Below are 21,825 nucleotides of genomic sequence, written 5' to 3' on the forward strand. Positions count from 1 at the left end.
GATAAGAAGCATGCATCGATCTCAACTGCTCCGTAAGTCCCTCCACTTGCCTCCTCAGCGCTAGGATCTTTTCTTGGGATTCTTCCATCGCATCATGGGTCGCCGCTCGAGCCATCCGCCTCCTTCTTGGTGCCATCGATGAATGTCTCGATCGTGGAACGCAAGCTCTGATACCAGATAATGCAATCCGATACAGCAGAAGTGTGAAAATAAACCACAAGAATAGGAAATCGTAGTCCTATGATAGCAAAATAGAGAGAAAAAGAAGAAACTCCAACAATGGATGTCTTCTCTCTTAATTCATTAATTTCATAATCAAAACAGAAGTGCCATTACATGTCTCATCCACCATTTTTTATAAATTAGGAGGGATTCTAAAAATGGAATCTCATCCAAGCAAAAAGAAACATCTAAAGTTGACACCTTCTAATTAAAGGCAACATAAATATAAAAAGTAAACTCAATCAGAAATGACCTTATTTAGCTATGCATGGAATTGACATATCCCTTATTTGGCCATACACAAAATAGAAATAAATCTATCCTGATTAGTATGCAGGAAAGTAGAAAGAAATCTGTCCTAATTGATATGCGGGAGAATGGAAATAAATCTGTCTCCATTGGCAGGTATGGAAATGAAAAGTCTCAAGGTTATCTGCCTTTGGATGAAAAGTCTCATTTATCCCATTAATGAGGCTTGATGAATCAGTGGCCTAGGATCATCCGATCAAGGAAATGGTTTTAAATTTCGACTATAATCCGAAATTTCAGATTTTGGTCAATACCAAAGTCGAAATCGGTAAGACCTGAAACCTTTATTTCATCTAGAAATAGTAGAGGCTCCTCTGTGTTTGATCGATCAGGGCCATAGTTGTATAACGGCTATAGCGGTAATAGTTTTCTTTCTACGTGAGCTGTTTGGTCGAGCTCATCTAATTCTCACCACCGCGTATCTAAGCTCTAATTCTCACCACCCCCTATCTAAGCTTATGACCTGCTACTAAAGGTGCTTATCCGATTGTGAGTAAAAAAATATATTTCGAAATTGTTCATAAAAATGACAAAATCTGATGAAAAGTCAGCCTGTGTGGCATTTTTCTTGTGCTTTTCTTTCCACGAAATTGCCTAGCAAATGGAGCATCTCAAAAGGGATTTCACAGACCGGCTGTTGCATGAGAGAGCAGCCAGCTCAGATGAATAATGAATAAGACAAAATTTGAAGACAAATTTGAGCCCATGTGGCTGCTCTCTTATGCAACATCAGGTCCGGAAATTCCCTCTATGATGGTCCCTAGGAAATCCCCAGTTTTAAATATTCCTAAGAAGACAATTACCAGAATGCTTCTCAGCAACCGATTGAAGTGCTGTCCCATTATCAAATCCAGGGCGTGAAGATATCAATCCCTAAATTTAGACCCAAAAAAGGGAAATGATATCAGCACTACCATGTTTTGATATTTCCGCTAAAGCATATTTTCTTTTAGTATTTAAAGAGCTGCCAAAATGTTATTATAGCTCCTAGAAAGCTCCCAGAAACAGATTAAAATAAGAAAATATGAGCTGAGACCGTGCAACTATTAACACAAGGTAGTGCTGATATCATTTCCCACCAAAAAAATCACAGTTCAGAGTCCCTGAAAGGAATTTGCTAGGGAATATCGCATAAGGCATTTTGGGGACCGGCTGTTGCATAAAAGAGCAGCCACATGGGCTTAAATTTTGTCTTATTCACAATTCATCTGATGTGGCAGCTCTCTCATGCAACAGCCGGTCCACGGAATGGTCCCTAGGCCCTAGCTAATCCCAAAAAACAGGGCCTTTATGCTCTGTTTGGTTGCTGGGTTTTTTTTGTTCCCAGGATTTATGTTGGTAAAGGTTTAGTGATCACATCAGCTTTTTTTTCCTGACATCAGCAAAATCTTGTCTTGAAAATTGTGTTCTCTCTTTCTCTCTCTACCCTCTCTCCACTCATCATAATATCTTTCTCTGATTAATGCTTGTCCCCTCTTTTGTCTCCTACCTTTACCCACATAAATCCCAGGAAAAAAAAACCCGGCATCCAAACAGAGCATTAGGGTTTACTACTATGTAAATATTTACCTTCGTCTTCACAGTTCAAATTGCTGTGGAGAGAAATAGCATGATAATGTATTGTGCAAGGAGAAGTTTTGCTTCTCAGATTCATCAAAAGGGTACGTTTTCTCCACCCTTATTTTCTCTTTCTACACTATCTGATTCTCAGATTATGCACGATGAGAAATCACATTCGGAAATCTGGAGCCCGACCCAGTTCGAAACTTTCGTGAAGAAGCAGTGTAAATCAACGGCTGGTATTAGTTTGAAAGATGCATTGGGTTTCTTCGATCGTTTGGTTTCAATCAAACCCTTCCCATCCATTTCGACTTTTAATCACCTGTTGGGGGCTCTTGCCAGAATGAAACATTATTCCACTGTTGTTTCTCTGTGTGGAAAGTTGAATTCGCTAGGAATGAATCCCGATAATTTTACACTCAGCATTTTAGTTAATTCTTATTGCTGTTTGAGTAGAGTAGACTTGGGTTTTGCTACTCTCGGTAGCATCCTGAAATGCGGTCATGAACCAGATGTTTTTACATTCACCACTCTGGTGGGCGGGCTTTGCAAGATGGGAGATACTGGTTCGGCAATTGGGTTGCTCAGAGAAATGGAGAACGGAAGATGTAAGCCTGACAAATTTGTGTATAGCTCGATAATTGCCGGTCTCTGCAAAGAGAGACTGATTAAAGAGGCCCTGAATTACTTTTCAGAAATGCATAGTAAGGGCGTTTCGCCGGATGTTTTCACATATAGTTCCTTGATTCATGGCCTTTGCAAGTCGGGCCGGTGGAGAGAAGCCATAGGGTTGTTCAATCAAATGGTGGGTCGAGATATTTCTCCGAATGTAGTAACCTTCAGTATACTAGTGAATGCACTTTGCAAACAAGGAATGGTCACACAAGCATATGGACTATTGAAAGTGATGATTCAGAGAGGCGAGAAGCCCGATATTATCACATACAATACATTGATCGATGGATGTTGCTTGCTGGGCCAAATGGATGATGCAATGAGCCTCTTTTCAGAGATGATTACTAAGGGCATTTCGCCGAATGTTATCTCTTATGGTTCTTTGATTCATGGCCTCTGCAATTCGGACATGTGGGAAGAAGCCATAGGGTTGTTCAATGAAATGGTGGGTCGAGATATTTCTCTGGATTTGAAAACCTTCACTATGCTAGTGAATGCACTTTGCAAGCTAGGCATGGCCACAGAAGCACATGGACTATTGGAAGTGATGATTCAGAGAGGCGAGAACCCCGACATTATCACATACAATACATTGATGGATGGATACTGCTTGGTGGGCCAAATGGACAAGGCAATGAGCCTCTTTTCAGAGATGATTACTAAGTAAACTCAATCCTAAATGACCTTATTTAGCTATCCATGGAATGAACATATCCCTTATTTTAGGGCTGCAACTCGAGCCGGGTTTTACCCGACCCGCATCGACCCGACCCGAAAATAGCCTGGGTCGGGTTCAGGTTTCATGGGTTTCGGGTCGAGCCGGGTTCAGCATTCAAAAGCCCGCATGAATCTCGGGTCGAGCCGGGTTTGAAGGGGCCCAACCCGACCCGAGTTACATAAGTTATAGTATGTACATTTTTTTCTATTGTTAGTTAAAAGTTAAAGGGATAATTACATTTACACCCCCTCTAGTTTCTGACACGTCTACTTCCACCCCTATAGTTTAAAACGTGACAAATACACCCTTGTAGTTTCAATTTGTTTAAGGTAGGCCCCCTCAACTGAAGGTTCATCCATAGATTGAAGGGTTAGGATGATCCGATGAAGCTGGTTTTTTGGGCACACCCTAACTATGTCAGGACCCGTCAAATGAACGCTTTGGATCATCCAAACAATGTGGGCCCACATTATTTGGATGATTTTTTGGTAGTGTTTGGATTCGGGTAGGGGCCCACATTATTTGGATGATCCAAAGCGTTCATTTGATGGGTCCTGACATAGATATGGTGTGCCCAAAAAATCAGCTCCATCGGATCATCCTAACCCTTCAATCTATGGACGAACCTTCAGCTGAGGGGGCAAACCTTAAACAAATTGAAACTGCAGGGGTGTATTTGTCACGTTTTAAACTATAGGGGTGGAAGTGGATGTGTCAGAAACTAGAGGGGGTGTAAATGTAATTATCCCAAAGTTAAAAGTGAAAACCCACGCACCCACTGTTACTGTATGTGAGTGAAATTTCTGCTTTTATGAGTTGTGTTGATTCAAGTGTTTGATTCAGCATTGTTTGATTGTAATTACAACATTGTTTGATTACAGCATTGTTTGATTCAAGTGTGATGTGAGTGTAATTACATCATTGTTTGATTCAAGTGTCATGTGAGTGTAATTTCTGCTTCTATGAGTTGAGTTGCCTTGACAAACAAGAATTTTCCTTAAAAATTTGCGTCAACGTGAAAAAACCCGACCCGACCCGAGATTTATCATGGGTAGGGCCGGGTTTGGGAATCGTGGGTTTTCTGAAAAAAAACCCGACCCGAGATATTTCTCGAGTAGGGTTGGGTTCTCCAAAACTCGACCCGCCCGACCCGAGTTGCAGCCCTACCTTATTTGGCCATACACGAAATAGAAATAAATCTATCCTAATTAGCATGCAGGAAAGTAGAAAAAATCTGTCCTAATTGATATGCAGGATAATAGAAATAAATATGTCTCTATTGGCAGGCATGGTAATGGAAAGTCTCAAGGTTGTCTGCGGCCTAAGCTTCCTCCTTAGCGCTTTGGGGTGGGCCCACATCCTGTCCATGTCATCGATGATGGCATGGGCCTCATCATCCTCCCCAGGTTGGAAAAAATCCGACCTCGGATTTGCATCATCCGATGAGCTATCGCTGACGTACGGTACCAAGTGCTTCACATTGAATACGTCATGAGTCCGAATGTGACCGGGTAGTCGCAACCTGTAAGCATTGTCATTGATCCTTTCAATCACTTTGAGGGGCCCAATTTTTCTTGGACTCAGCCTGCCATGCTCTCCTGGTGGGAGCCGATCCTTGGTCAAGACCGCCCATACATAGTCACTAGGCTCGTAGATGACCATGCGCTTGTGTTGGTTGGTCTGTGCTTTATACTTCTGGCTCATCTCCTCTAGCTTGTCCCGCACCCGTTCATGCAACTCCTGTAAGTTGGTTACCATGTCCTCGGCCTTATGATTTGGTCGACGCACCTGTGGTAGAGGTGTAAGATCCAATGCGCATCGTGGGTTGTAGCCGTAAAGCACCTCAAAAGGGCTCAATCCTGTGAACCGGTTCCTTGACCTGTTCAATGCAAACTCCGCTTGTGCTAGCACTTGAACCCACTTCCTGGGTGTGGATCCCGCAAGGCTCCTTAGCAGGTTTCCCAAACTCCTATGCACCACTTCCGCTTGCCCATCGGTTTTTGGATGATATGCACTACTAAAGTTGAGCTTTGTCCCCATCAATCTCCACAGACTCCTCCAAAAGTGACCCACAAACTTAGAATCCCTGTCGGAAGTAATGGTCACCGGCACTCCGTGTAGCTTCACAATTTCTCTGACGAATAGACCGGCAATATTGGAAGGGTCCATCGTCTTTTTGCAGGAAATGAAACGGGCCATTTTGGTGAACATGTCGACGACGTCATAGATTGAATCACACGCCCTTTGGGTCCGTGGCAATCCCAATACAAAATCCATGGTAACGTCCGTCCAGGGGCCCTTAGGAACAGTGTAGAGGCCCGCATTAGTAGACACCCCTTTCGCCACCTGGAAAATGTGGCATCTGTCAACGAACTTCCAAATATCTTTCTTCATCTTCGGCCAATAATAAGCCCCTGCAATCAATACAAATGTCTTGTCCAATCAATACAAGTGTCTTGTCACGCCCAAAGTGGCCTTCATTATGCAGCTCTTGGACAATCTTCAGCCTCCAACTACAATCATGAACACAAGTCTTATTCTCCTTGAAGAGAAACCCGTCATGTAAGACAAAATCGGACAGCTGGCCTGTTTGCACCTCTTCCAAAATTCCACCAAAGAATGAATCTGTGACTAGCATGTCTTTGAAGGAATCAAAACCCACTACCTCGCCACGTAGTGTGACCAATAGAGATGCCTTCCTACTGGGGGCGTCTGCAACTTAGTTTTGCACCCCTGGTTTATGTCGTAAAACAAATGTGAACTCCTGAAGATAACTGGCCCACTTGGCATGCCGAGAATTCAACTTCTACTGATTGTTGAGATGTTTAAGGGCTTCATGATCCGAAAATAAGATGAATTCCCTGTGCACCAATGTCTCCAGTGCCTCAAAGTCTGTACCACGGCGTAGAACTCAATGTCATACGTAGAATAGTTGAGTTTCGCATCATTGATCTTCTCAGTGAAGTATTCCACGGGCCGTCCTCCCTGCCTCAACACTGCTCCAACGCCAAGCTTGGATGCATCACAGTCCACCTCAAATGGCCTCTCAAAGTCGGGTAAGGCTAGTACAGGGGCAGCAGAGAGTCTAGCCTTAATCTCCATAAAGCTCCTTTCCGCCTTAGGGGTGAAGGTAAAGTGGTTCTTAGCCTTCTTCATGCAGTCAGTGAATGGGGCCATGATTGCACTGAAGTTATGGATGAACCGCCTGTAGAAGGATGCAAGCCCATGGAAGCTACGGGCCTTGTGTAGGGTCCTTGAAATTGGTCAGTCAATCACGGCTTGCACCTTAGACTGGTCAACAGAAACCCCATCACCTGAAATAACAGAGCCCAAGAATAACACCTGATCGGCCATGAGTATGCACTTCTTCATGGTCGCAAATAACTTTTCCCTGCGAAGAGTAGACAACACATCTCGCAAATGAAGCAAGTGAGTGTCAACATTAGCACTGTATATAAGTATATCATCAAAATGTTTACCACACATTTTCTAATAAAAGGACGGAGAACTTGATTCATGACTCTCATAAACATGCTTGGAGCATTTAAGAGTCCAAATGGCATCACAAGCCACTTGTACAAGCCATCACGTGTTTTGAATGCTGTGTTTCACTCGTCCCCTGGTCGAATGCGGATATGATGGTAGCCCGACTTTAATTCAAGCTTGGAGAAGACTTGCGCACCTGCTAACAGGTCCAACATGTCATCCAACCGCGGTATAGGAAAGTGATATTTAACCGTGATCTTGTTGATGGCCCTACTATCGACGCACATCCTCCAGCTTCCGTCCTTCTTAGGAGTTAGTAAAGCTGGAACTGCGCAAGGACTCATGCTGTCTCTGATAAAACTCCTCTCTAGTAGCTCGTCCACTTGTCGTTGCAGCTCCTCATACTCCGTGGGGCTCATCCTGTAATGTGCTCGATTTGATAGGCTAGCGCCGGGTATCAAATCGATGCAATGCTGAATGTCTCTCATGGGTGGCAACTCGCGTGGCAGATCATCTGGGAAGACATCGGAAAACTCCTCAATCAAGGGTCTCACCAACTCCGGGATATCTCTGTTTTCCTCTCCCATCTTGTTCACCAATGCATATACAATGCCAGACTCCTCTACTGCACTAGTAAAAGCGAAGGACATGAGAAGATTGATACCCTCCCTGGGTTTTGGCTTGGGCTCAATGCTCCTGGATGGCAAGAGTAATGTCTTTACCCCATTGAAGATGAAGGAATAGGTATTCTTTTTCCCATCATGCACTATTGGACGGTCATATTGCCAAGGCCTTCCCAACAATAGGTGACAAGTGTCCATGTGGATAACATCGTTCCACGCTCGGTCCTTGTATCTGTTGCCTATGAAGAATTGCACTAGGCATCGTTGTGTGATAGCCACCTTGTTCCCTTTCTTTAGCCACGCCAACTTGTACTTGCTAGGGTGTTTCTGAGTCTTCAAACTTAGTTTGGTAACGGCCTCTTCAAATACCACATTCTCACATGAGCCACTATCAAGCACCATATGACAAACCTTTCCTCCAATCGTGCAAGTGATGTGGAAGTTGTTCTTGCGGAGCCAGTCATCTCCAGACTCATCTCTTGGTGTCAAAAACAACTTTCTGGTAACAAGTGCCTCCCCAACATCGCCGTGTAATACATCCTCATCACTGTCATCACCACAAGAATCAAACACTGGTGGCACCGAGCAATCAAAACAGAAGTGCCATTACATGTCTCATCCACCATCTTTTATAAGTTAGGAGGGATTCTAAAAATGGAATCTCATCCAAGCAAAAAGAAACATCTAAAGTTGACACCTTCTAATTAAAGGCAACATAAATATAAAAATTAAACTCAATCAGAAATGACCTTATTTAGCTATGCATGGAATAGACATATCCCTTATTTGGCCATACACAAAATAGAAATAAATCTATCCTGATTAGTATGCAGGAAAGTAGAAAGAAATCTGTCCTAATTGATATGCGGGAGAATGGAAATAAATCTGTCTCCATTGGCAGGTATGGAAATGAAAAGTCTCAAGGTTATCTGCCTTTGCGCCTAAGCTTGCTCCTTAGTGCTTTGAGATGGGCCCACATCCTGTCAATGTCATCGATGAGGGCATGGGCCCCATCACAATGCCCTAGGATTTATCCCATTAATGAGGCTTGATGAATCAGTGGCCTAGGATCATCCGATCAAGGAAATGGTTTTAAATTTCGACTATAATCCGAAATTTCGGATTTTGGTCAATACCAAAGTCGAAATCGGTAAGACCTGAAACCTTTATTTCATCTAGAAATAGTAGAGGCTCCTCTGTGTTTGATCGATCAGGGCCATAGTTGTATAACAGCTATAGCGGTAATAGTTTTCTTTCTACGTGAGCTGTTTGGTCGAGCTCATCTAATTCTCACCACCGCGTATCTAAGCTCTAATTCTCACCACCTCCTATCTAAGCTTATGACCTGCTACTAAAGGTGCTTATCCGATTGTGAGTAAAAAAAAATATTTCGAAATTGTTCATAAAAATGACAATAACATTTCGTAGACGTAAGGCTCTTTAAGCGACAGAATTTGCTAGGCAATTTCACTTTAAGCTACAGGATTTGCGAGGCAATTTAGCGGAAAGCCATTTTGTAGCTAATTTTTGCATGAGAGAATTGCCACATCAGATGAATTAATGAACATGACAAAATCTGATGAAATGTCAGCCTGTGTGGCATTTTTCTTGTGCAAAAGTCAGCCGTGAAGTGGCTTTCCACGAAACTGCCTAGCAAATGGAGCATCTCAAAAGGGATTTCACAGACCGGCTGTTGCATGAGAGAGCAGCCAGCTCAGATGAATAATGAATAAGACAAAATTTGAGCCCATGTGGCTGCTCTCTTATTATGCAACATCAGGTCCGCAAATTGCCTCTCTGATGGTCCCCAGGAAATCCCCAGTTTTAAATATTCCTAAGAAGACAATTACCAGAATGCTTCTCAGCAACCGATTGAAGTGCTGTCCCATTATCAAATCCAGGGCGTGAAGATATCAATCCCTAAATTTAGACCAAAAAAAGGGAAATGATATCAGCACTACCATGTTTTGATATTTCCACTAAAGCATATTTTCTTTTAGTATTTAAAGAGCTGCCAAAATGTTATTATAGCTCCCAGAAAGCTCCCACAAACAGATTAAAATAAGAAAATATGAGCAGAGAGCGTGCAACTATTAACACAAGGTCGTGCTGATATCATTTCCCACCAAAAAAATCACAGTTCAGAGTCCCTGAAAGGAATTTGCTAGGGAATATCGCATAAGGCATTTTGGGGACCGGCTGTTGCATAAAAGAGCAGCCACATGGGCTTAAATTTTGTCTTATTCACAATTCATCTGAGGTGGCTGCTCTCTCATGCAACAGCCGGTCCACGGAATGGTCCCTAGGCCCTAGCTAATCCCTAAAAACAGGGCCTTTAGGGTTTACTACTATGTAAATATTTACCTTCGTCTTCACAGTTCAAATTGCTGTGGAGAGAAATAGCATGATAATGTATTGTGCAAGGAGAAGTTTTGCTTCTCAGATTCATCAAAAGGGTACGTTTTCTCCACCCTTATTTTCTCTTTCTACACTATCTGATTCTCAGATTATGCACGATGAGAAATCACATTCGGAAATCTGGAGCCCAACCCAGTTCGAAACTTTCGTGAAGAAGCAGTGTAAATCAACGGCTGGTATTAGTTTGAAGGATGCATTGGGTTTCTTTGATCGTTTGGTGGCCATCAAACCCTTCCCATCAATTTCAATTTTTAATCACCTGTTGGGGGCTCTTGCCAGAATGAAACATTATTCCACTGTTTTTTCTCTGTGTGGAAAGTTGAATTCGCTAGGAATGAATCCCGATATTTATACACTCAACATTTTAGTTAATTCTTATTGCTGTTTGAGTAGAGTAGACTTGGGTTTTGCTACTCTCGGTAGCATCCTGAAATGCGGTCATGAACCAGATGTTTTTACATTCACCACTCTGGTGGGCGGGCTTTGCAAGATGGGAGATACTGGTTCGGCAATTGGGTTGCTCAGAGAAATGGAGAACGGAAGATGTAAGCCTGACAAATTTGTGTATAGCTCGATAATTGCCAGTCTCTGCAAAGAGAGACTGATTAAAGAGGCCCTGAATTACTTTTCAGAAATGCATAGTAAGGGCGTTTCGCCGGATGTTTTCACATATAATTCCTTGATTCATGGCCTTTGCAATTCGGGCCGGTGGAGAGAAGCCATAGGGTTGTTCAATCAAATGGTGGGTCAAGATATTTCTCCGAATGTAATAACCTTCAATATACTAGTGAATGCACTTTGCAAACAAGGAATGGTCCCACAAGCATATGGACTATTGAAAGTGATGATTCAGAGAGGCGAGAAGCCCGATATTATCACATACGATACATTGATCAATGGATGTTGCTTGCTGGGCCAAATGGATGATGCAATGAGCCTCTTTTCAGAGATGATTACTAAGGGCATTTCGCCGGATGTTATCTCTTATGGTTCTTTGATTCATGGCCTCTGCAATTCGGACATGTGGGAAGAAGCCATAGGGTTGTTCAATGAAATGGTGGGTCGACATATTTCTCCGAATTTGATAACCTTCAATATGCTAGTGAATGCACTTTGCAAGCAAGGCATGGCCACAAAAGCACATGGACTATTGGAAGTGATGATTCAGAGTGGCGAGAACCCCGACATTATCACATACAATACATTGATGGATGGATACTGCTTGGTGGGCCAAATGGACAAGGCAATGAGCCTCTTTTCAGAGATGATTACTAAGGGCATTTCGCCGAATGTTATCTCTGATAGTTCTTTGATTCATGGCCTCTGCAATTCGGACATGTGGGAAGAAGCCATAGGGTTGTTCAATGAGATGGTGGGTCGAGATGTTTCTCCAAATGTGATAACCTTCAATATACTAGTGAATGCACTTTGCAACCAAGGCATGGCCATAAAAGCACATGGACTATTGGAAGTGATGATTCAGAGAGGCGAGAACCCCGACATTATCACATACAATACATTGATGGATGGATACTGCTTGGTGGGCCAAATGGACAAGGCAATGAGCCTCTTTTCAGAGATGATTACTAAGGGCATTTCGCCAAATGTTATCTCTTATAATTCTTTGATTCATGGCCTCTGCAATTCGGACATGTGGGAAGAAGCCCTAGGGTTGTTCAATGAAATGGCCGGTCGAGAGATTTCTCCAGATTTGATAACCTTCAACATACTAGTGAATGCTCTTTGCAAACAAGGAATGATCGCAAAAGCACATGAACTATTGGTAGTGATGATTCAAAGAGGCGAGAAGCCCGATATTATCACATACAGTACATTGATAGATGGATATTGCTTGGCAGACCAAATGGATGAGGCAATAAACATCTTTGATTTCATGGTGAACAATGGTCATGAGCCTAGTGCTGTTACCTATTTTTTGTTAATCAATGGCTATTGCAAGAGGTTTAGGATTGACGAGGCTACGCGACTCCTTGGAAAAATGCGTCACAAGGGATTAAAACCTACAATAGCTATTTATAACACTCTTATTGATGGACTGTGCAAAGTTGGGAGAGTTGTGGCTGCACGAAATCTCTTCAACGAGATGCAAAGGAATGGTAAAAGCTTAGATATCGCCACATACAAAGTATTTTTGGATGGATTGTGCAAAAATCAGTGTCTTGATGAGGCAATGAAGCTTTTTCACGCCCTGCAAAGCATTGGATTTGAACCTGATACCCAAATTTTCAACATCCTTATTGATGGGATGTGTAGATCTGGTAAAATTAAAGATGCAACAGATCTTTTTAATGCCATTCCAGCTAAAGGTTTGTTGCTTGATGTTAGGACATATAACAATATGATTAATGGTCTTTGTAAAGAGGGGATGTTTCAGGAAGCTAATGTACTGTTTTTGCAAATGGAAGAAAAGGGTTTCTCACCAGATGACTTCACGTTTAATATCATAGTGTGTGGGCTTCTTCGTAAAAATGAAACCCTTAAGGCAGTGCAGCTTCTCGGTGAAATGGTTAGGAGAGGCTTTGCAGCACATGACTGCACTTTATCCATGTTATTGGGTTTGGTCAAGTCAGGTGGCCAAGATCATGAAATTCTAGAATTGATTCGTAAGTTCATGCCAACAGGCAAAGGGAAAGGCGTTGTCTTGAATGAAGAGCCAATAGTAACCTCATTTTAAGCGATTATGGTGGTGCATCCTGTACTGTTATTCTTAAAGGATCATCTTAGATCCACTTGAATTCTCTGGAGCATGCAACAAATTGCAAATTACCTCTTATTTGGCATTGATGTTCTTGTATGCATTTCAACTCTTTCCTAAACCACTTAAGCCCAATCTTTCGGAGGAGGATTAGCATTTACCATAAAGTTTGAGGTACAAAGCCAATTGTGTAAAATCCTATTTATATTATCCTGACAATTCAAGATGGATGCCATAGCTGCATCCAAGTCTCACTTTTCTAACAATAGAATCCATATCTTAGACAAACTTCTGCTACACCCATGCCTTGTTTTCATCACATAGTTGATAGTTCATTGTCAATGATATATGCCATATTTTCTTTTCAAGATTTCATGTTGTAGATGCAGAAAAATGTTTTTTTTTTAAATTTCAAGTCAAGGAAAAATGCTTCTTTTGTCTAATTTAACTTCAAATTTGATGTCTCGCTGAACATTCAAATTATAAACCACCCATACAATCCAAACAGTGTCACGCCCCTAAACCCGAATCTTTCCGAGTCTTAGAGTACTGCTGCCATAGTTGATTAATTATGGTTGAATTATTAGTGGAGATCTAATTTCATTAAACTAACCATATAATTGATTTGGAGCGGAACTAAAAAGAAATACAACCATGAGTCTGATAAATAGTTTAGGCTTAAAACTCAAAAAAAAAAAAAAAAACATTTCTTCCTTTCTGTTCTTCGTAAAACACCGATTCCAAATGGAGATAAAAGTTCAAATGTACACTGCTTCACACTACAACTACAAAAATTGTTATAACTCTCTAGTCACTTTTCAGAAATATAACAACAGGAGCTATGCTCTGGCTCCCATGGTTACTTTGAGAAATTCCATAGTGATGAGGGTGACCTAAATCGCACGGGAAGTAACTGAACCACGATCTAGAAGTTTAAATTTTCACTTCAAAATATTATTTAATTCGGTATGAGAAATCATAATACAGAAGTCAATCTAGTGGAGTTAAAACGATTGTTCGATGAACAGATCGTATCATGAAATATCAAAGTCGGGATATTTATAAAATGAAACACATATTTAATTTAAAAAGGACTCGTAAAGCTTTTCAGAAATTCACGTAATTCTTGAGCGCACTTTTAGTTCAAGATGTCATCGACAAGATATGCTCCTGAAGGATTTCCATCCACAACCCTAACTCTAAAATGCAAGCTAAATCATGTTCATACCTCTTTTAATATTCTTCTGAAAGATTTCCATCACAAACCTAATTCTCAAATCAAAGCTAAACCATGTTTATACCTCATTTATGAAATGAGTTATATTTCTCAATCTTCTTTTTTCTCAAAAAATTTTCAAATAATTTTATATTTTGGTATTTTTTTGGAAGGATGTTTCAGCGATTTAGGTACTCTTTTTTGCACGCATTAAGTTCTTTTCTTCTGGTTTTCATTTGTGGGTTTATTTAATTGAAGCGACTGTGTTCTTTGGGTATGTAAGTTTTCTTTTCTGGTTTTATGGTTGGGGTTTATGATACCTAGCCAAACTAAAAACCGATTATTAATAAAAAGAAATGGTCCACTTCGAGGGGGAAACCAACCTCCAAATCTCCTATAGGAAGATGAAAAACAGATTTGCTTCTTATTCTTCAATCGTTTTAGTTACATGGCTTATGAAGAAAAGAAAAGACATAACAAGCGATGAATTTAACCTACCGAAAGAAAATATAATTCTTAAATGATAAGATTTCAATGAATTTACTCCTATCATGACTCTAACTCGTGCCTACATAATCGGCTAACTCTTCAATGATTTTAACAGTTTAACTCATCTCTACTAATCACCTATCACAATCTCGTAGCAAAGATACGCGCGTATCAGTTTAGTGGGTCAAATATAGCGTAAGAGGAGAGATTGAAAGGCAGGGAAGGTGATCAATTTGTTTGACGATAGTAGAAAAAGGGATTGCATATCGGAAACTCAATGGTTCCGATCTTTTGAATTGGTTTGACGAGAGTGGGGATAGGGATTGCGAGTCGGAAACTCTATGGTTCCGATCTTTTGGATGGGATGTTCCCTGCTTTTAGGCTCTGTTTGTTTTTTATTTTGAGTCCAAAGTTGATTATTTGATGTTAATATGGATGGTCACTGTATTTTCTCCATGGTTTCAATCTTTTGGATGGGGGATGTTCAATGTTTTTTCGCCTTGTTTCATTTTCGATTTTGAGTCCAAAACTGATCATCTGTTGCTAACATCTGATGGTTTATGTAATTTGGGCTGTAGAAGATCTAGAGGCCAATACAATGGATGATCCATAAAACAAATATGGAAGTTACCTCTCAAAGACACATATTTCTTATACAACAAGAGACTGAATAGCTTGGTGATCCTCTTACTTCAACTTTCCTCTTTACCTTCCTACATCTCGCCCAAAACAAATCTGGACACATTCTGGCTATTTTCTGTTGAAAATTTTGATAGGAGTCATATTCATGTTTCTTTCTAATGTTGTTGAGTAACACATAGGAGTTATATGTTATACCCAAAAAGCTGCTTCTCTTCATTGTTTTCACTTTTCTCACATTGGTCTGTTTAGGATGGAGAGAAAGACAAAAGGGTTTATTTTGTGGATTGAATTTGCTTATGTGCTAAAATAGTTTTTTACTTGGGAAAATTTAGTTATTGTCACTCATATCTATGCTGCCATTTTCCATGTCCTCTATTTCTCATTATGATCGATCCTTTGTATGATTGTTCTTCTTTTTGTTACTTTCTTGCTAACCAAGAGAATATATGAATATGAGCATGCAGGGGCTTCTAAGGACAGGAACCAACCGACTACAGCTCTTTGTCATTGTCAGAGATTTTCTCAGCATGGTGGATCAGGTTTCTGTTGATATAGCCAGGAATCAATAGAGGAAGAAGCCTTCAATAGTAACAATTGGGGCACAACCAACAACACCAGCAATATAGAGACTTCTGGTGAGATTTCCAAACTTGCAGGCACATTTTCCTATATATATATATATATATATATATATATATATATATAGAGAGAGAGAGAGAGAGAGAGAGAGAGAGAGAGAGAGAGAGAGAGAGAGAGAGAGAGAGAGAGAACGGTTTCTACACACAAGTGTAGATAAGTTATCTACACACTAGCTTAAAATACAGTGGAGGGCATATTGTTTGGGTGATCCAAACCATTCATTTGATTGGCCCTCACATAGATAGGGTGTCCACAAAAAATCAGCTCCATAGGATCATCACAACCCTACGATTTGTGGAGGTAAAATGGACGTGTATAAACCTTCACAAATCTGTCCATTTTTTGCCTCCACGGTTCGAAGGGTTAGGATGATCCTATGAAGCTGATTTTTTGGGCACACCCTATCTATGTGAGGGCCCATCAAATGAATGTTTTGGATCACCCAAACAATGTGGGTCCCCACTGTATTTTAAGCTAGTGTGTAGATAACTTATCTACACTCGTGTGTAGAAACCGTTTCCTCAGACATATATATATATATATATATATATAAATATATATTAATATATATGATGTCGTTTAAGTTTAGATGCTTCCGTTTCTTTGGATATTGTTTGTTTTCTTCGAATTTTGCAACAGATTTTATGTTTCTGTTACGAGATCGTTGTCTTTGGGAAATTCTGCTGTTAATGGATTTTTCTTCTGAAGGTGCAACATAGGATAGCAATAACATAAATAAGAAAATTTATTCCTAATATAAGATAGCAATAACATTGTTAGAAGAGATTGAGAGGAGAAGAAGTGAGTTAGGGAATCTCCCCCTCACTTATGTATTTATATAATAAGAGATGTACAAAAGACCAATACGCCCATAGGCATATACACACACCAACACTCCCCCTCAAGCTAGAATGTATATGTCAAACATTCCTAGCTTGTTACAATTATCACTTAATTTGGCTTTGTTCAACGGTTTGGTAAACATATCCGCTAATTGGTCAACCGATCTAGTAAATACGGTGCATATTTCACCCTTTTGAATCCGATGGCGGATGAAGTGGCAATCAACTTCGATATGTTTAGTTCTCTTATGAAAAACTAGATTTGTGGCAATGTGAATCGCAGCCTTGTTGTCACAATATAATTGTGAAGGAGATAATGGGGAGAAGCCAATTTCTGACAAGAGAGAGCAAAACCAAATGAGCTCTCCACCTGTGTGTGTCATAGCTCTATATTCTGCCTCTGCACTAGATTTGGAGATAACATCCTGTTTCTTACTCCGCCATGACGCAAGGTTACCTCCTACAAATGTGCAGTAACCTGTGGTAGATCTCCTATCAGCTGGAGACCCTGCCCAATTTGCATCTTTGTAACCTTCAATTTTATGATGTCCATGTTTCTTGAAGAACAACCCTCTACATGGAGCACTCTTCAAGTAACGAAGAATCTGAAGAACTGCTGCCCAATGTGAAGTACGAGGCGAACTCATATATTGGCTGACAGCACCAACAACGAAGGAGATATCTGGGTGCATGACAATAAGGTAGATAAGTTTACCAACCATCCTCCTGTATCTGCCTAGGTCATCTAACATATCCCCTTCTTCAGGTAGTAACCTCACATTTGGATCCATGGGAACGGAAGCCGGTTTCACCCCAAGAAAACCTGCCTACTCAAGTAAGTCTAAGACATATTTCCTCTGTGAGAGATAAATTCCCTTTGTCGAATATGCAACTTCAATACCCAAGAAGTATCTGAGACGGCCCAAATCTTTGGTAGAGAACTCATTTTGCAAGAATGTCTTCAATTTCTGGATCCCAACTGTATCGCTGCCAGTGATGATGATGTCATCGACATAAACTATCAAGAGAACAAACCCAACTTTAGATTGACAGCTGAAGACAGAGTGATCAACTGCACACTGCTTCATGCCAAAGCGCATAATGTCATCACTGAACCGTCTAAACCACGCTCTAGGAGACTGCTTGAGACCATAAATGGATTTCTTCAATCTACACACAGAGGCTGACATCTCCCCCTGAGCAACATACCCAGGAGGTTGCTCCATGTAAACTTCCTCTGTGAGCTCACCATGGAGAAATGCATTTTTGAAATCCAACTGATGCAGAGGCCAGCCCTGATTGACAGCAAGAGAGATGAGAACATGCACTGATGGAATTTTTGCTACAGGAGAAAAAGTCTCACAATAGTCCACCCCAAACGTCTGAGTGTACCCTTTGGCAGCCAAGCGTGCCTTAAGGCGCTCAACAGATCCATCAGGCAAATATTTGACCGTATATACTCAACGAAGTCTATACGGTCAGATAGTTAGCAGTCAGAATTGCATCACCCCAATACGACTTGGGAACTCGCATCTGGAATAGAAGAGTGCGAGCTCCATCCAATAATGATCGCATTTTCTGTTCGGCAATACTGTTCTGTTGAGATGTGTGAGCACATGAAGATTGGTGCAGGATACCACGAGTGGAAAGGAATTCCTCAAAACCATTTGATTTTGAGAAGTATTCCCTTGGATGAAGACATTTAAGAGTGCAATTAAATTGATTAGTAACTTCTGAATGAAAAGTATGAAAAATAGAGAACACTTCTGAAATAAATAAAGCCAACACATACGTGAGTAATCATCAATAGAAATGACAAAATAACGATGTCCAAACACAGAGGGTGTCCGCGAGGGACCCCACACATCGGAATGCACTAAATCAAAAGGGTGCAAGGCCCGACTAACAGGCCTAGATGAGAATGACACCCTATGATGTTTCCCAAGTTCACAGGCCTCGCACGAAAAAGGTTCAACAGAAGAAGGAACAATATATGTCCGCCGTAATAGATCAAGGCTGGGATGTCCAAGACGGCAGTGCCACTGATATGCGTCGCTGGAGCTGTGTAAAATCGTACGAGGAGGACTACAGTCCAGACGGTACAACCCATTAATCTCACGGCCCGAGCCAATCATCCTCTTAGTCAAGAGATCTTGAAATAAGCAATAAGAAGGATAAAATGAGACAGAGTAGATGAGATTTTTAGTAATCTGACTAATTGAGAGCAAACTAAAAGGGGACTTTGGCACACAGAGAACAAAGGATAATGTGAGACCAAGACGAGGAGAAGTATCACCTACACCAGAGATAGGAGTGGAACTCCCATCAGCAAGTGTGATGGACTGATTAACCAGGGGACGAAATGAACTCAGGGAAGAAGAAGTACCTGTCATGTGGTTGGAGGCTTCAGAATCAATGATCCAGGAGTTAGAGCTTGTAACGATCCGATTCCCGTGACCGGATCGCTACAAGCAAACACCTGTCAAGATACTCACAATAAATTTTTTTTTTTTAAACAAACCATCTATGAAACTTAAACAACTGCCATTCTTATTCCATACTAAAATGTTTCCTTACAATAACATCGATATTTCAATAACTTGTTCTACTAAATAAAATCAAATCTAGAAATTCTTAAATAAATCCGAGACGTCGACGAAGGTATCGTCATTTCGATTATTTCCCCCATCGCTCTACGCTCCTAAACGTCCTCGTGCGCAAACGCACCCTCATGGGCATCCTCAAATCCTGGGGAGGAAACAACGTCAGAGCAGATTGATAGTAACCTGGTAGGTATGATAGTTCAATCTAAACAGCAGATCAAGATCCATATTTATTTATCAATTCAAATAAACTGAACAAATACATTTCCAACATGATAATTTATAGAGATTTTCTAAACCAGAATAAGAGAAATCATTTTAATGAAATACAACTACTTGCAAATTTAAATGTAAGAGGATCATTTTTAAAGTGAACAATTTACTGAGAACTGAACGAGAATAATTAACTAACAACCAGAATAATTACAAATCCATTACGTTCTCATTATAACGATTTAATTTTTTTTACCCAGGGCACTCCAGCTCCCACTAGCTTGTTGCCCTTGCCAACACGGTCGATTCCGCGGGGACTTATTACGATAGATCATACCCCCTAGGGACTCTTGGTCTCCGTAGGATTCCGACATCAACTTGAAGTTGCGCGGTTCTCCCAAGTTGTATACCTTTGTTTACGGGGATAGCTCAATGGCTTCCCATCACCCTTTCCCATTTCTTCTTTGGGTATTTCTTAAGTGTACATACGGCTTCCACGTTATTACATATGATTAAAAAGAAATACAATTTAAAATGACTATTTTTATCAGAATTCAGAATCCATTTCAACATATAATATAAAAGACAAAATTTCATTTATTTATAGAATAACTTAGAAACAATGTAAATCAAATACTTCACCATTCTTGTTGGATACATTGAAAGCCATACGAGCAAAGTTAGGTATCACCTGCCTTGTAAAGACCTCGGATGTATATATTGGGACGGCCTCTAAGTGAGAGTGTGAGGGGAATCAGCCTGAAGATAAAATCATATCCACGTTCTTTTAAGTCGATGTAAAGAATTGATAAGGGGTTGAAAAGTCTCAACGCACACAAGGGTTTTGAATTGATGAAATAATTTAACTTTGTGTGAAAATTACCGCACACAAAGTTGCTGCCCTGTTTTGGCGTAAAAACACTCATTTTGAGGCGCTATACTGCTGTCCCATTTTTGATATGTAAAACATATAACAAAACCTCCACCAAAGATGAGCGCGCACGAGCGAAGTTCTTTTAATGAGTTATATATATATAGTAATGTGTGTGCGTGTGCCTATATATATATATAAATCATTTTAATATCTCTATATGCTTAATGCGCATGAGATTTGGAAAAGTATATTTTAATTAATGAACAACCTTCTGCGCATAAAAATCATTCAATATCCTATATGCGCATAGCATGTTAGACAAGATAGGAAATACAAAAAAAATCATTTAATGGCTTGTTTATATATCATTGGGGATCAAAAGAGAAATCAATATACTTTCTCTTTTTGGATGTTACAGTTGAGATTTAACGAAACCTATTGAAGTTATTTGTGTGTCCTTTATATGTATATTTCAGATGAGGTTGGGGAGAATACACACAAACACAAGGATTTCATATGATGGGGTACTTACTTGAATAGGTCGAAGGAGTTTAAGCCACAAGGTTGATTTACACCCTAACTTCCACTTCTCCCTTCTTCCTTTTTTTTTTTTTTTTGGTTTCTTTCTACTGTTGGTTTTTGCACCAACTAAGATATAGTATATATATATATATATATATATATATATATATATATATATATATATAAAGGATGATAGTAAGAAAGTGGGACGTGGGTTCTTTTGGGCTTGAGAGAGAGGGCATGGGTTGGACGTCCATAACTGTTGGGATTTGATGGGTTGTCAAATCCCAAAAATCTCATCTCTTAGTTGACTTTGCTACATTTTAGGAGATTTTAAATATTAAATAAATCCCCAACCCAAAAGATGCGTGCAATATCCCTTCAAAAGTGGCATTAAATTTCTAACTTCCTCATTTATCTCCTCCTCCCTTTATTTGTTGCTGATTTTATTACTTTTCTGATTTACTAGCCTTCCCTAATTACTTACATATAATTAGTAATTTCATAAAGAGGCCTCTTTTAATTTCAGTATACTATATATATACCCCAAATTTGAGGGTGGTCCCACCTTGCACGTTTTCCTATACAAGGAAAAAAAACGTGGGTTTCTTCCCTCCACTTTAAAATTCAAAAATTTTCCACCTTTTAAGTGCTATTTTCCACGGAAATTATTTTCTTCTTTTAATTAGAGAATTTAGATCTAACCTTCACTAGCCATAGATTCTAAGATCTACGGATCTAGGCAAATCGAAGGGAAAAGAGTGATTAAATTTTACGATCAAGGGTTGATCAACGATGGATCGTTGATCCCCACCCTTGAAATTTAGATCCATCGATCCAAAGCCTAAATCTTAGGGTTATTAAAGAAAAGTTAATCGCAGTCATTACAGAGCTAGTAAGAAAGGATGCAGGGGAGCTACCTGGCTGAGCAAAAGTCGCAGTCTGTGGGCAGCTGGTAGATCTGAGACGCTGTAACTCATCAAAGTCGGCACGAGACATAAAGGCCCCATCACCCTGTGGGCCAGTGCCGGGTGGAACGGAAGCAGAGGAGGTCTCAG

At 40.3% G+C, this 21,825-nt stretch overlaps 2 protein-coding genes and 1 pseudogene across 4 annotated transcripts in view; 2 read left to right on the top strand and 1 right to left on the bottom strand.

Annotated features, from left to right (window-relative positions):
• Positions 1–2,146: 2,146 nt before the first annotated feature.
• LOC143888695 (uncharacterized) lies at positions 2,147–3,433 on the top strand. The gene has a single exon (XM_077393125.1). It carries the CDS (start codon positions 2,147–2,149, stop codon positions 3,431–3,433), a length of 1,287 nt encoding a protein of 428 aa, XP_077249240.1.
• A 6,418-nt stretch (positions 3,434–9,851) lies between these two features.
• The window catches only part of LOC143887790 (uncharacterized), a 38,954-nt gene continuing 26,980 nt past the window's right edge, over positions 9,852–21,825 (top strand). The window contains exons 1-3 of one of the 3 annotated variants that reach the window (XM_077391965.1): positions 9,852–12,901; positions 15,011–15,110; positions 15,539–15,709. In XM_077391965.1, coding sequence (XP_077248080.1) covers positions 9,998–12,706 — 2,709 coding nt within the window. In that variant the 5' untranslated portion in view covers positions 9,852–9,997 and the 3' untranslated portion in view covers positions 12,707–12,901; positions 15,011–15,110; positions 15,539–15,709. Of the gene's footprint in view, positions 12,902–15,010; positions 15,111–15,515; positions 15,710–21,825 lie in introns of all 3 variants that reach the window. The other 2 variants (XM_077391966.1, XM_077391963.1) reach the window with 2 other exon arrangements.
• Positions 16,615–17,346, bottom strand: LOC143888696 (secreted RxLR effector protein 161 pseudogene; annotated as a pseudogene).

This window comes from Tasmannia lanceolata, unplaced genomic scaffold, assembly GCF_043159265.1.
Source record: "Tasmannia lanceolata isolate RefF3 unplaced genomic scaffold, GAP_Taslan_0.1 ptg000012l, whole genome shotgun sequence".
Taxonomy (NCBI): Eukaryota; Viridiplantae; Streptophyta; class Magnoliopsida; order Canellales; family Winteraceae; genus Tasmannia; species Tasmannia lanceolata.